This window comes from Desmodus rotundus, chromosome 7 (assembly GCF_022682495.2).
Source record: "Desmodus rotundus isolate HL8 chromosome 7, HLdesRot8A.1, whole genome shotgun sequence".
In the NCBI taxonomy this organism is placed as follows: Eukaryota; Metazoa; Chordata; class Mammalia; order Chiroptera; family Phyllostomidae; genus Desmodus; species Desmodus rotundus.
In genome coordinates this window covers 65,466,677-65,480,733 of record NC_071393.1, presented here as the reverse complement: position 1 = coordinate 65,480,733, position 14,057 = coordinate 65,466,677, and the positions used below count along the sequence as shown (strand labels likewise).

The 14,057-nt window shown below is 38.7% G+C and overlaps 1 protein-coding gene across 3 annotated transcripts in view; it reads right to left on the bottom strand.

Annotated features, from left to right (window-relative positions):
- Positions 1–622: 622 nt before the first annotated feature.
- Positions 623–14,057, bottom strand: part of OR4E1 (olfactory receptor family 4 subfamily E member 1) — a 36,698-nt gene continuing 23,263 nt past the window's right edge. The window contains exons 1-2 of one of the 3 annotated variants that reach the window (XM_045201740.2): positions 7,500–7,984; positions 623–5,376 (exon numbers count right to left, since the gene is read on the bottom strand). In XM_045201740.2, the coding sequence (XP_045057675.1) occupies positions 4,393–5,358 (966 nt within the window). In that variant the 5' untranslated portion in view covers positions 5,359–5,376; positions 7,500–7,984 and the 3' untranslated portion in view covers positions 623–4,392. Of the gene's footprint in view, positions 5,377–7,499; positions 7,985–14,057 lie in introns of those variants that run through there. The other 2 variants (XM_045201741.2, XM_045201742.2) reach the window with 2 other exon arrangements.

Here is a 14,057-nt window from a genome sequence, read left to right as displayed (position 1 = left end):
GATGTACTGTGCCCAAAGAGAATAGGATTAGATCCCACTACACATGGTCAGAGAGCTGCCATATAAAATTAATGTAATATCAGCTTTAATGGGGTAGCAAAATAGTATAGAGTACACTTAATACTAAAAATATATCTAATCTTTCTTTGCTTAATATGAAAGAAGTTTAGAATTGATTGGGGCCTTTGGGTCACTATTCTACCAAGTTCTGTTAACTTGTAGAAATAATGCTTATGAGCACTCTGGAGAATTGGCTGGCAGACAATATGAACATCTGCACATCAACAGAGAATGAGTGATTCACTAACTCTGGCTAAAGGGTAATAAACAGTTGAAATATCAGAAAGTATGCAAAAGGATGAAAAATTAGAAATGGTTTATAAATAAACCAGGAGATGCTCATAAAAAACCTAAATATCATTGCTTAAAAATTGATAGATAAATGTAGCATGTCAATCCCTTACAATTTTCATATGAAATCAAAGTCAAAATCAGAGTTTTATATATTCATGGTAAAATGAAGTCAAGATATCACTGTTACACACACTTGAAAAAATTAGAAAAATGAAGTAATTATGCCTTTACTTCTGGACTTTCATACCCATGGATTTTTGTGCCCTTTAGTATCTTTTATACAGAAATAAATCACCAATGTTTTATTTGTTTATTTGTATTATGGCAATATTAGTTATTCTATTGCACAGAAGATGGTTGTGGCCAGAGGAATTTATATAACTATTGAATACAAAGTTGCAGAACAGATTTCTGTGTGGGTAATGATCCATGTCTCTCCTTTAAAGTAAGTCAACCAGAGAACCAAGAGTCAAGATATTTTCATGTTATTCTTCTATGTATTCAGTGAGTAGCTAAGTACACTTTATCTTTTCCCCAAGTCTTAAAAGTTTTTTCTGTGAAAAGAAAAATGAATGTTTTATTTTACCTCCCCAGAGAGCAGTGAGGACTAATGCAATTGGAAATGGGCAGTATTAGAAATTTGCTTGCAACTGTGGAAAACAAACAAGCATGGCATTGTTGTTCTATGGTAGTTTAACCAGCTGTGTAGTTTAACCAGCTGCCACCCTGAGGACTGCCACAAAGCATCATCTTGTCTGTCCCGTTGTATGTGTGACTCTGCATGACTGATTCCTGAACAAGGCGGTTCTATTTGGGCTCTTGAAGAGGCTATGTCTCCTATTGCCTGCCATTGCCTCTCACAAAAGTTTTCCACACAAATTCTCTAATTCGGGTCAGTATTCCACCAACCAGTTCCAATGGATGTAGCTTTAGCCTATACAAAGAATCATCTTTGGGAAGGAGACTACTCCATTAATTTTTAGATTTGTCTGTTGCAAGTTAACTTGTGCTACCCAGAAACCCTCAAGGATGCTTTTCTAATCATGCTTCTGTACAACTGAAATGGTTTGCATGGCATGACTTTCCCTCCTAACACATTCCCTGGCAAAAATACTATAAAAAATGAGATGGGTCTTGTGACTTGCAGGTTTATTAATCACAGGCTTATTGTTAACACCTTCACCGATTGCCAAGGAAATCCCAGCTGCATCTAAGCATGCCGTTCTCTCTGATGGAGTCAGAGTGAGTGGTTGGGTCCCAATATGCCCTGCTGTTGGTGTATGGTATGTGAGACAGTGTTGCCTGGACTAGCTTTCTCACATCTCCAATTGTCCCAGTGCATTTAGCACTCTTAGAACACTTACCACAATGTTACAATGTGTGTCCCTGCAGGTAGATTGAAGATGCTGGATTATAGGCTATGTTTTATTCAACTTGGTATTTTCTCCCAGAAGTTAATACAAGAGTGGGTGACTATTAGGTGTTTAGTAATAAGTGCTTAGTTGGATGAATTCTCTACATAATTATTGGAATACTTTCATTAGAACATAAGTTATATCATGCCTTTTCTGTACTTAAACCATTCTGGTGGCTTCCAACTGTACTGAAACAGATTCTAAACTCCTTGAGAGAACAGGAGAATGTATTTATACCTCTCAGTATCATCTCTCACCATTCTCTGCCTCACAGCCTAAGCTGTAACCACACTGGTCTTCAACTTCTGGAACCAAGCCAAGGTCTTTCACAGCATAGGTCTTCACACCTGCCATTTCCTCTGCCTAGAGTGTTCATCACCTCTCTTTTCTTATGGATAGCTCCTTTTCATCTTTCAGACCTTAGTTTAAATGTCATTTCCTCGGAGAGGCTCTTCTTGACCACCCCCTGTGAAGAGAGTCTCTCTTCTAACTCTAACAGCATTCTCAGCATTTGTCACCATCTGTAATTAAAATTTATTTATATTTTTGTTTTCTATTTTTACTAGACTCTAAACCACATGAAGGAGGAACTATATGACTATATATATGACTATATTTATGACTATAAACCTAGTACTTAGCACATAATAGATGACCAGTAAATATTTGTCAAACGAGTGAATAATAGGACATCCCTATTTCATTGCTCTGATAGCAGGCTTTTTGTGGACACGTGAGGGTATCAATAATTTCAGTGGTTCAAAGTCTTTCTTCTAAGTCACCAAAGTCATATGCAAACTCACTTTGTCTGATTTACCAGCATTTGCTAGGCTGTTTAGGAAAGCTTCTGAATGAATGATGTAGGCAAGTGCTGCCTAGAAATCTGAAGGTTTCTTTAGACTTTAGTTATTGCCCTAAGACAAAAGCAGGGAGAGACAGCATGTTATATTGAAAGTAGCATGAGTTTGTGTTGATGCACTGAGGTTAACATCCTGCTTTTATCATCTCCTACCTGGTGACCTTGAACATGCTATTAGCTTTCTCTGAGCTGTGATTTCTTCATGTATAAGTAAGTATAATACCTACATCACAGGGTAGTTGTGAGAATTAAGTAAATGCAAAGTGCCTAGAACAATTTCCAGCATATGAAAGATATTAAAAATCATAGTTACTGATATGATTGTCAATATTGGGCCAGGAGATAATGTTATAAATCATACACAGTCATGTGTCAATTAATAATGGGGATACATTATGACAAATTAATTGTTAGGTGATTTCATCATGTACTTACACAAACATGGATGGTGTAGCCTCCTTACACATCTCGGCTGTGTGGTACATATAGCTTATTGCTCCCAGGTTACAAACCTGTACAGCAGGTTACTATACTGAATACTATAAACACAGTGGTATTTTTGTATCTAAACATATCTAAACATGGAAAAGGTACAGTAAAATATGGTTAAAAAGATAAAAGAATGGTATATCTGTATCAGGCACTTACCCATGAAAGGAGCTTGCAGGACTAGAAGTTGTTCTGTGTGAGTCAATAAGTGAGTGGTGTGTGAAGGTGAAGGACATTACTGCACACTCTTAGATTTTATAAACACTGCCCCATAGCCTCTCCTGCTTCCTCCTAAAAGGGACTGAAATTGAACATTAGAGCTGTCAATGCTGCTCCATGAACAAGGATGTGGGCTGGATTAGAGATACTGAGGAGAAACTGTCTGGATAAATCATAGATCGCCATAATAGTCTCTGTCGGGAGAGAGTGAAAGGTGGCCTGGAGATCACTAGGACTAGGAAATCAAGATGGAGAGATGAAGGAACACAGAGACTGTGTGGCAATGTGATTTTGACTATTACAGGTTGGTGCATTAGTCATATTAAAGAACTTTGTGGCATTCATAAAAAAAGCGGGTGTTTAACATGGAGAGGCTGTAGAACTGAGGATTCAGTAATTTGACTCTGGAAATTTGTTTTTGTTACTTTGACCCTATCTGGCACAAAAGGCTCTTTTTGGCATTTAATTGATGAAAGAAATAAAACTAATATATTCTTTCCATGATTACAACCTAAAAATATTTCCAAAGTCTGGGATAGGCTGGCTTCACACTACCACACAATGCTTTTACTAAAGTGGCAGTGATACTTAACACCTGTTAAGGTAGCTCCTGTGGACCTGTGTCTTGTACAGGACCTGAGGTCCTCATTGAAGACTCCACAGCAATGTGCTCTGAAGACCATCAAGCTGGATCTGGGAGGCTGTAGTGCCCTCTGAATATTTAGTGTTGGGGGACAGCACCTCTGTGCTGAAACAGGTCAGTGGCTGACTGATTGGGATGTAATCTGTACTCTCAAAAGTAAGGTGTTGTGAGTGAGAGGGACTATATTACCAAACCCCACAGTACTGCTTCCATCAGAGAAAAAAAATCTTCCTGAACCACATACCTTCCATTTCTTAGAGGAAATTATAATCTTATGGGACCACTGTTGTGTATACAGTCTGTTGTCGACCCAAACATTGCTATGTGGCACATGACTGTAGTCTGATCTTATCCTTACTAAGGATAAGTACCTTATCCTTAGTAAGGCATTTTGACCTGGAGCACAAAGCATCTTATGGGCATAGACATTTTTGTTTTGTTTCTTTCCTCTCCTTCCTACCCATTAACTTGTTCAAGGCATTCTTCATGTCTTTATTCCTTAGGGTATAGATGATAGGATTCAGCAGTGGGGTGACAGCAGTGAAAAACATAGACAACACCTTGTCCTCTGGGAGGCTGATGGATGGACGAGAATAAATGAAGATGCAATGTCCGAGGAACAGTGTGACTACAGTGAGGTGGGCTGCACAGGTAGATAGGGCTTTCCACCTGCCCTTGTGGATCTGCTGCCTCAGACTCACCAGGATGATGGTGTAGGACACCACGAGAACCACAAAACAGACCACAGAAATAAGCCCACTGTTGGAGATGATGAGAATCTCAATGATGTGGGTATCAGTGCAGGCCAGTTTGACCACCTGAGGTATATCACAGAAGAAGTTGTCGATCTCATCAGGACCACAGTAGGGCAGCCTGATGGTGAGGGAAATCAGGGCTGTAGAGTGAATGGTCCCTCCTGTCCAGAGGCTCACAGTCAGCAGCACACATACTTTCCAGTTTATCACTGTCATGTACTGTAAGGGTTTGCAAATGGCCACATAGCGATCATAGGCCATGACGGTGAGGAGAAAGATCTCTGTGCAGGCAAATAGGTGCAGGAAGAACATCTGAGTTACACAGGCATCAAAGGAGATGAGCTTCTTCTCTGACCAGGTATCTGTCAGCATCTTGGGGACAGTGACTGTGGAGTGGCAGACATCAATAAAGGACAGGTTGCTGAGGAAGAAATACATGGGGGTATGGAGCCGGCGGTCATAGGTAATAGTTATGACAATGAGGATGTTCCCAATAAGTGTCAGGACATAGAGAATGATGAACATGACAAATATGGCCACCTGCATCTTCTGATTTACAGATAAACCTTGAAGTTGAAAATATGTCACTAAAGTAGTTTGATTGAGCAGGATAGCCTCTTGCATTTTCTTTATTGGACACTCCTGTCAAGAATTAGGAAAAAAAAAACAACAACAGATCTGAATCAATTATTTGGTCACTTAATTTCTTCTATGCCCATGACTTTTCTTGTGCATCTAGAATTTATGGTAAAATATCTTATTTTAAAATCCCCATTGAGCATCTTAAATCATGCTGGACATATAGTAAGCGTTAAGTGCACACTTTTTTTGAATAACAGAATAGAGAATCTTGATTTACAAAGAGATTTAAAACAACCTTGGATAGGAAGAGACAAAACAAGTTATTTTTCCTTCATTGTGGTAAGATATCAGTGCTTAGATTTTTACAGGAGAAGAAATTAAAATTCTCTTTACTCCAAGTAAGTAATTTGTCCTCCAAGATCACATAAATGCTGGCCTTGAGCACAATTTTCTTGACAGTTCTGTGACTGAATTTTCTACTAACCCAAACTACTTGCTACCCTTTTGGCTCTGTCATGATGCCCTGATACAGTAATTTCAGTGATCCAGTTTTCAGAAGACAGAAGCTTTTCACCAGGCTACTGGCCAACTGGCAATGTGGCTAGGCATTTTAAAAACAATTCTTTAGAGGAACTTAGATAAAACCGTGGAAGCCTTGAAAAGTCTAGAGAGGGTAAGGAAGGCTTGCTTTTCCTCCACACTTCAGATGAGAATTGACTTGCTCATTCTCTAGCTGGAGGTCAAGGTTCAGGTCAAATAGTATCATTGTCTTGATTAGATTATCCTGAGACCTTCTAAAATCTAGTTCTGTTGCCTGGCCACAAGTAAAACAAAAGTAGTTGTTTTATTTTCTTTTACATTAGACTACCTTTGTCCCAAGTCTCATTATTTTTAATAAGAAATATATATTATATAGATCACAAGATTTTAGCCTTTAATGCACTTGAGAGTTTTCCTATTCTATTTTTTTTTTTAATTTTACAAAGAGAGAAAATGAGGCACAGAGAAGTAAAGAAACTGGCCCAAGTTCACAGAGAACTGGAGTAATGGCTGGGTCTAAAACTCAGGTCTCCTAATTCCTAGTCCAGGCTTGCTCCACTCTACCAGCACTCTGACCTGTCTTTTGGTTCTGATAGGTGTAATTGGGGTGTTAAATAGAATGGGTCTGTGACCTTCCACTTCCTTTCCTGGGTGTCCTGGGCCAGCTTGGGTGGGCGTCTGTGGGGAGCCTCTCTTATTTAGCTTGCCTCCTCCATGCTGCTGCCTTGATGCATGGTCTTTCAGGGGCGGCCCACCCAAGCAGGCTACTCATCTTGGTTCCTTGAGTCCTATCTTCTGGTGCTACCGTCTTCCCATCATTATCACGACTCATGTTTTATATCTTTTCTCAAGATATAGATATCAACTCCACATATAAATAAATCAACTCCACATTGCTTATGAAAAAAGACTAAACACTTTTCTCGTCTGCTTCTAGTTCTCCCTTTCTTTTAAAATATTTCCTGTATCTCATCATGCTGAACAATGGACCTTGTTGCCCATATCAGAAGAAAGACTAATGGTAGTGTAATATCAGGGAACTAGAAAAGGACATCTGTGACAAAGAAGGAATTTTGGGGACAGGAGAACTCTTTCAGTTAACAAATTAAACTCATGGTGTCCAGTGTTCAGATTCATATTTATAGTAACACTTAATGTAGCTATGGATTAATTTTACTATTTAAATGTTTTTCTTAGTGTGTCCACTTAAATCTGTTGCTCCAGACAACAGTTTTAAATGTTTAATGATTTACAGTTGTTACCTTTGTAATTTGTTAAGTTTTAATAAGGATGATTACAAAATTGAAAGTTGAAAAACTGACCAAGAATGGAGCTATGGATTTATTTTAAATTCAATATGAGAAATTCTAGTTGCACAGATAGGAAAGGGTATGAAGAGTGAGAAGTAGGTCTGAAATGAAGACGTTTATTCTATTATCATAATTTTTTTTCTATTTCTGTGGAGAAGTGGAAAAATGCTTTGAAAAATGGAGATGTGTCCAACTGCAGAAGAAATTTCATATTAGTTTATGTCAACAATATGGTGCACACAAAGAAGACCTAGTGTCTATCTCATATTTGTCAGAAAATGTGGGAAAACAGGAGCAAAAACAGAATAAAACCAAAGTGTCTTTAAAACTCACTGTGGGTTGTTCTTGATGCTTCGGCACCTCCAAAGGAAAGTGAACTGTCACGGTCTTGTAGCTTCAATTTCAAGAGTATTATTTTCCAGTAGAAATATCAATTTATTTGAAGTTGGACAAATCAAATAACCCCCCTCACCTTGATTTTTCTATAAAGAAGGTCAGAGTCCTTAAAGTTCCTTTTGGTCTTGCTCACAATTTTTGTAGTAAGTCACAGTAGCTATATTTAGTGATATTTTACCAGTGGTACTTCAGGATTTCTGCAAAAATCAGACCTTTGTACCTATATTATTGTCACATTTTTTTCAATATGTAGAGTATGTAACTCTGCACTAAGCTTTTCTAAAACTGGTTTTCAGTGAATTGAAGATGTGGTATAGGAATGGTTTATTTTTTGTACTTTGTTAGACTGCCTTGATGAGCAGAAAGGATTAAAAGCCACTATCAAACACTTTTGCAGGCTATGCTAGTTTACCAGGACACTTCAAATGCCAAACTTGAACAAATTGTTTAGGACCAATGCAACTGCAGCACTGGTGTTTTTCTACTGAATTATATAGGCTTTGTGTCCTTGGGAACTTTCAGGCAATGACATCAGCTTGCCTTAGCAACTAGTTAGAAAAAGTAAATTCTATGGGGACTGAAGTTATAGATTTTGCAAATATCACTAAGGGAATGTAATGAAAAAGTGAGTCTTTGACATCTAAATCTTTAGGATGTGTTTATATGTGATTACATAAGCTACAATTTAGTGATAGTTAACTCTGTATTAAATATTAGGCAAGGGGCTTTCATGTTTTCTTATTTGAATTCATATAAAAACACAGAGATGAGGGAAGCTTAATGGAGTTAAGACTTTAATCATTTTCCTGCCAGAGAGGACAAATGTTTGGATTCTAGAGTTAGATTGTCTAGGTGGGAATTTCAGTGTCCTAGATGTGTAAATTTTAGCAATTTATTTAGCCTCTTTGGGCCTCAGGTTTCTCATCCATAAAACATGAATAAAAATGATAAAAAAAATTTTAGAACTCTTTGCAAAGCATGTGGCACTTAGTAAATCTGTTATGGTATTAATATAATTTTGTAATATGCAGTTCAAACAAGCAAACAAACAAACAAGCCACCAACAACTACCAGCTGACTTTTTTGGCATCACTTATTCATTATTTGGATAACTGTGAAAATTTAGAACTTCATGAGTGAATTCCCCTTGTACTTTGTTTAGATATATGAGTTTGGTGGTTTAAATTGGTGGGAGGACTCAAAGGAGACAGATGAAGATAATACTTTCAGTTCAAATTTCAAGATCGAATAGTTCTGTGGAATGATTAGGATATTCTAAATAGAAGGTATAGAGCTAGAAGCAAGTCTCATAGCTGATTCTCCTCCATGTGACAGTGTGTAGAAGAGAAAATGGTAATAGAGGAAAAGTATCAGAAGTTGCCAAAAGTTCTTACTCCCAAGGACTGTGCTTTCGGTTCTTTTTCCCTCAGTTTTCTTTCTGGGTGTATTATCATTGATCAGAGGCCAGATTTTTAAAATTATATTTTATTGATTACGCTATTACAGTTGTCCCATTCCCCCCCCCCCCTTTATTCTCCTCTGAGTTGCACACATCCTCCCATCTGCATTCCCCACTCCCTTAGTTTATGTCCATGGGTCATACATATAAGTTCTTTGGCTTCTACTTTTCCTATACTATTCTTAACCTCACCCTGTCTATCTTGTACCTACCATTTATGCTTCTTATACCCTGTACCTTTCCCCTATTCTCCCCTCTCCCCCTCCCTGCTGTTAATCCTCCATGTAATCTCCATTTCTGTGATTCTGTTCCTGTTCTAGTTGTTTGCTTAGTTTGTTTTTGCTGTTGTTTTTTTAGATTCATTCATTGGTAGTTGTGGGTTTGTTGTCATTTTACTGTTCACTCTTTTGATCCTCTTCTTTTTCTTAAATAAGTTCCTTTAACATTTCATATAAGGGTTGGGCGACAATGAACTCCTTTAACTTGACCTTATCTGAGAAGCACTTTATCTGCCCTTTCATTCTAAATGATAGCTTTGCTGGACAGAGTAATCTTGGACGTAGGTCCTTGCCTTTCATGACTTTGATTGCTTCTTTACAGCCCCTTCATGCCTGCAAGGTTTCTTTTGAGAAATCAGCTGATAGTATTATGAGAATTCCTTTGTAAGTAACTGTCTCCTTTTCTCTTGCTGCTTTTAAGGTTCTTTCCTTATCTTTAATCTTGGGTAATGTAATTATGATGTGTCTTGGTGTGTACTTCCTTGGGTGACACTTCTTTGGGACTCTCTGAGCTTCCTGGACTTCCTGGAAGTCTATTTCCTTTGCCAGATTGGAGAAGTTCTCCTTCGTTATTTTTTCAAATAAGTTTTCACTTTCTTGCTCTTCCTCTTCTCCTTCTGGCACCCCTATGATTCAGATGTTGGAACGTTCAAAGTTGTCCCAGAGGTTCCTAAGCCTCTGCTCATTTTTTTTGAATTCTTTTCTTCATTCTGTTCTGTTTGGATGTTTATCTCTTCCTTCTAGTTCAAACCGTTGATTTGAGTCCTGGTTCCTTCCCTTCACTATTGGTTCCCTGTACATATTCCTTTATTTCACTTTGCATAGCCTTCACTTTTCCCTTCATTTGAGTATGGTATGCTACCATACTCAACCATTTCTGTTAGCATTCTGATTACCAGTGTTTTGAACTGTGCATCTGAAAGGTTGGCTATCTCTTCATTGCTTAGTTGTATTTTTTCTAGAGCTTTGATCTGTTCTTTCATTTGGGCCTTTTTTTTTGTCTCAGGAGGCCTGTTATGTAGTAAAGGGTGGAGCCTTAGGTATTCGCCAGGGTGTGGCAACCCACATTACTGCGTTTGGTGCTGCATGTGGGGGAGGTGTCTGAGAGGGAATGGTGCTGCTTGCTGAGCTCTCGGTGGCTTTTGGTCACTTTCCCCGTTTCCCACAAGCAAATTGAGCCCTTCTGGTGATGATTCCCAGCTGGGTGGTTTTGTGTACATTCTAGTACCCTTTGGGTCTCTCCAACAGACTCTCCTGTGAGGCCAGGAATTTCTCTGGCTACCTCAACCCCTACAGATTTTTTCAGTCCGAAGTTTTGAGGCTTTATTTCCCTGTGCTGGAGTGCTGGGTTGCATGGTCTGTTTCATTCCCCAGTTGTTTCTCCTGGTTTATCTGCACGCAAGTGTGGGACTGCCCACTCTGCCAGCCACCACCTTGCCAGCATCATACTCCAGCTGCTGCCTTGCTGTGAGTCCTCTCTGCCCTGGCTGCCTGTCTTCACCCTCTAACCAATGTAGATTAGTGTTTCTTCTTTAATTCCTTGGTTGTTGGACTTTCATACATTTTGATTTTCTGGCAGTTCGGGGGGGGGGGGTTGCCATTAAATTTATGGTTTTTATTTTATTTTTTTTCTTTTAATTAATTAATTTACTTTTATTCAGTTACAATTGTCTGCATTTTCTCCCCTTCCCTCCACCCCACCCCAGCCAGTCCCACCTCCTTCCCCCACCTCATCCCTCCCCCTTGATTTTGTCCCTGTGTCCTTTATAGTAGCTCCTATAGACCCCTCTCCCCACTGTCCCTTCCCCACTCCCCTCTGGCTATTGTTACAATGTTCTTAATTTCAATGTTATTTTTTATTTTAAATTTGTTGTCCTTTTTTTTGGTTGTGAGAGGAGGCAACGTGTATCTACCTACGCCTCCATCTCGGCTGGACACATGTGTGATCTTTTTAATGCCTTGCTATATTCTGTTCGCTAATATTTTGTTGAGGATTTTATCATCTGTGTTCATTAGGGAAATTGGCCTATAATTTTCTTTCTTTGTATTGTCTTTATCTGGTTTTGGAATTAAGATAATGGTGGCCTTGTAAAATGAACTGAGGAGGCTTGCCTCCCTTGTATTTTACAAAACAGTTTGAGAAGGAGAGGTGTTAGTTCTTCTTGGAATGCTTGGTAACATTCACCTGTAAAGCCATCCAATCCAGGGCTTTTATAAGTTGCGATTTTTTTGATTACTGCTTCAATTTCACTGGGTGTCATCAATGTATTCAGATTCTCTGATTCTTCTTGATTTAGTTTTGGAAGGTTGTACATTGCTAGGAATTTATCCATTTCATCCAGGTTGTTCAATTTGTTGGCATATAGTTGTTCATAATATTTTCTTACAATCCTTTGTATTTCTTTGGTGTTAGCTGTTATTTTTATTTCATGTCTGATTTTAATTATTTGGGTCCTTTCTTTTTTCTTGATGAGTTTGGTTAAAGGTTTGTCAATCTTGTTTATCTTTTCAAAGAACTAGCTTTTGGATTCATTGATACTTTATATCATTTTTTAAGACTCTATTTCATTTATTTCTTCTCTGAATTTATTATCTTTATAATTTTTGACCACAACTTCAAATAGGCAATTCTACATTTTCCATACTCAATTTACTTTCTTATTCTACATGGTGATTACTTTATACTGTCTTTACTGAAATCCTTAGTAACTACTACTTTCTTAGTTTCAGCTAAAGACTTGCTAAATCATCCACCAATTTGCATTTAAACCTGTAAACTCTGTCCATTCTTATAATGGAAATCCTCTTATATCTAAGGCCAACTCTTCCATGTGTACTTTGGATGCCATCCTTTCTTTGTTTTGAGGTGTCATCCTTTCTTGTCAAGGACTTTGCTTCTGCTATTGTCTGCCATCTGCACCAATTTTCTGACAGTGTTGAATAATTACTTCCAGCACCACAAACATGCAATAATAACTCCAGTACTGAAAAACCCTTCTTTGACTCCACATTTCTCTCCATCCAGCACATAATTTAATTTCTTTGTTCTTCCTTAGAGCAAAATTTTTCAGAAGAATAGCCTATACTCCATGCCCTTTCTCCATACCTTTCCTTATTTATCTCTCCCATCTCATCGTTCCTGAGTTATTTCCTTTTATAATAAATCAGTAATCTAGTAAGTAAAATATTTCCTGAGTTTTGTGAGCTACTCTAACAAGTTAATCAAGGACAGTTGTGTGTGCATGGTGGAGGGCAGTCATGAGAACCTCTGATTTATAGCCAGTTAGTCAGAAGTATAGGTAACAACCAGGACTTGCAACTGGCATCTGAAGTCCAAGGAAAGGGTTGGTAGAACTTCCAATCTATAGCTGGTGGGTCAGAAGCACAAATAATAACCTGGGTTTAGGCTTGTGACTGGCATCTGAAGTGGTAGAGATGGTGAGGGGGGGCAGTCTTGTAGAACTGAACTCTTCACCTGTGGAATCTGACACTATCTCCAGATAAATAGTGTCAGAATTGAGCTGAATCATACAATACCCAGCTGGTGTCCTGACCATTGCTCATTAGTGTGGACAAACTCTCCCATCTCTTCACTGAAATTGGTGATCAGAACACCTATATAAGACCTTTATGTACTGATAAGGAGGGTAGAAATTGGTTACCTGGGAAGCAAGTGTAGGAGGGAGAATCTATATACTTTTATACTTTTGGAGTTTTGAACCACAGGAAGATTACTGACATTTTTAAAGTATTGATTTTTTAAAAATAATTTTTACCAGATTTCTTTGAAGCCTTTATAAATTTTATATTGAAAACCTTTCATGCTAATTGTGTGTGTGTATTGTATAAAGACAATATATGGGCTAGTTTTACTCTTGGCTGTTAGATTTAACACACAGGTGCCCAAAGTGGGCAACACTTACAGTAAACGACATCCTTACAAGATGCACCGTGTGTTAATTCTGTGAGTGCTGTAACTTATTACATGCTAAAACTTAAAAGCAAGAAAATCATTAATCCAAATAGTGTATTTAGTCCCAGTCCAAATTTAAACTTATTTCATTTCCCTCAAATCCATATGTCTCCAATCGGTATTAAGTCTGGAAAACAGCTTAATAAGGCAAAGGAGATAAAAGTCCCCAGAACTGGTTTTAACTCTTGTCATCTTAAAGTATGGATTTTTAAAAATGTTTTTCAACACCTTGCTCTTCCTTGTAGGTGAAAATGAAGTTGGTGTTAAATGAATAGGTAATTTAAAGGAAACAGAAAAGCAAAAATGTCAGATGGCACATAAAAAATGAAGGCCTGAATAGTGGTAAGATTTTTTTAAAAAATTAGAATTTTGGAGAACCAAGATGGCGGCGTAGGTAGACACACTGCGCCTCCTCACACAACCAGAACTGACCGATAATCGAACGGCAAGGGGGACTGACACCAAGGAAATAAAAAATAAACATTCATCCAGACTGGTAGGAGGGGCGGAGATGGGAACCAGGGTGGAGAAGACTCGCGTGGCTGTGGCGGGACCAAGACTGGCGGAGTGTGGGACTAACGGCGCAGGCAGTCCGAGCACTAGCAGACCCTGTGGCCCCACATTGGCGCACAGATAAACCGAGAGGGCCGGACTCAGAGTGGCGGAGAGCGGGGCAGGCAGAGCAGTGGGTAGTACCCCGCAGCCCCACATTCGCTCATAGATAAACAGGACGACCGGCGGGGAGCGAAGCAGACCTCGCAACCCAGGGCCCCAGCTCAGGAAAT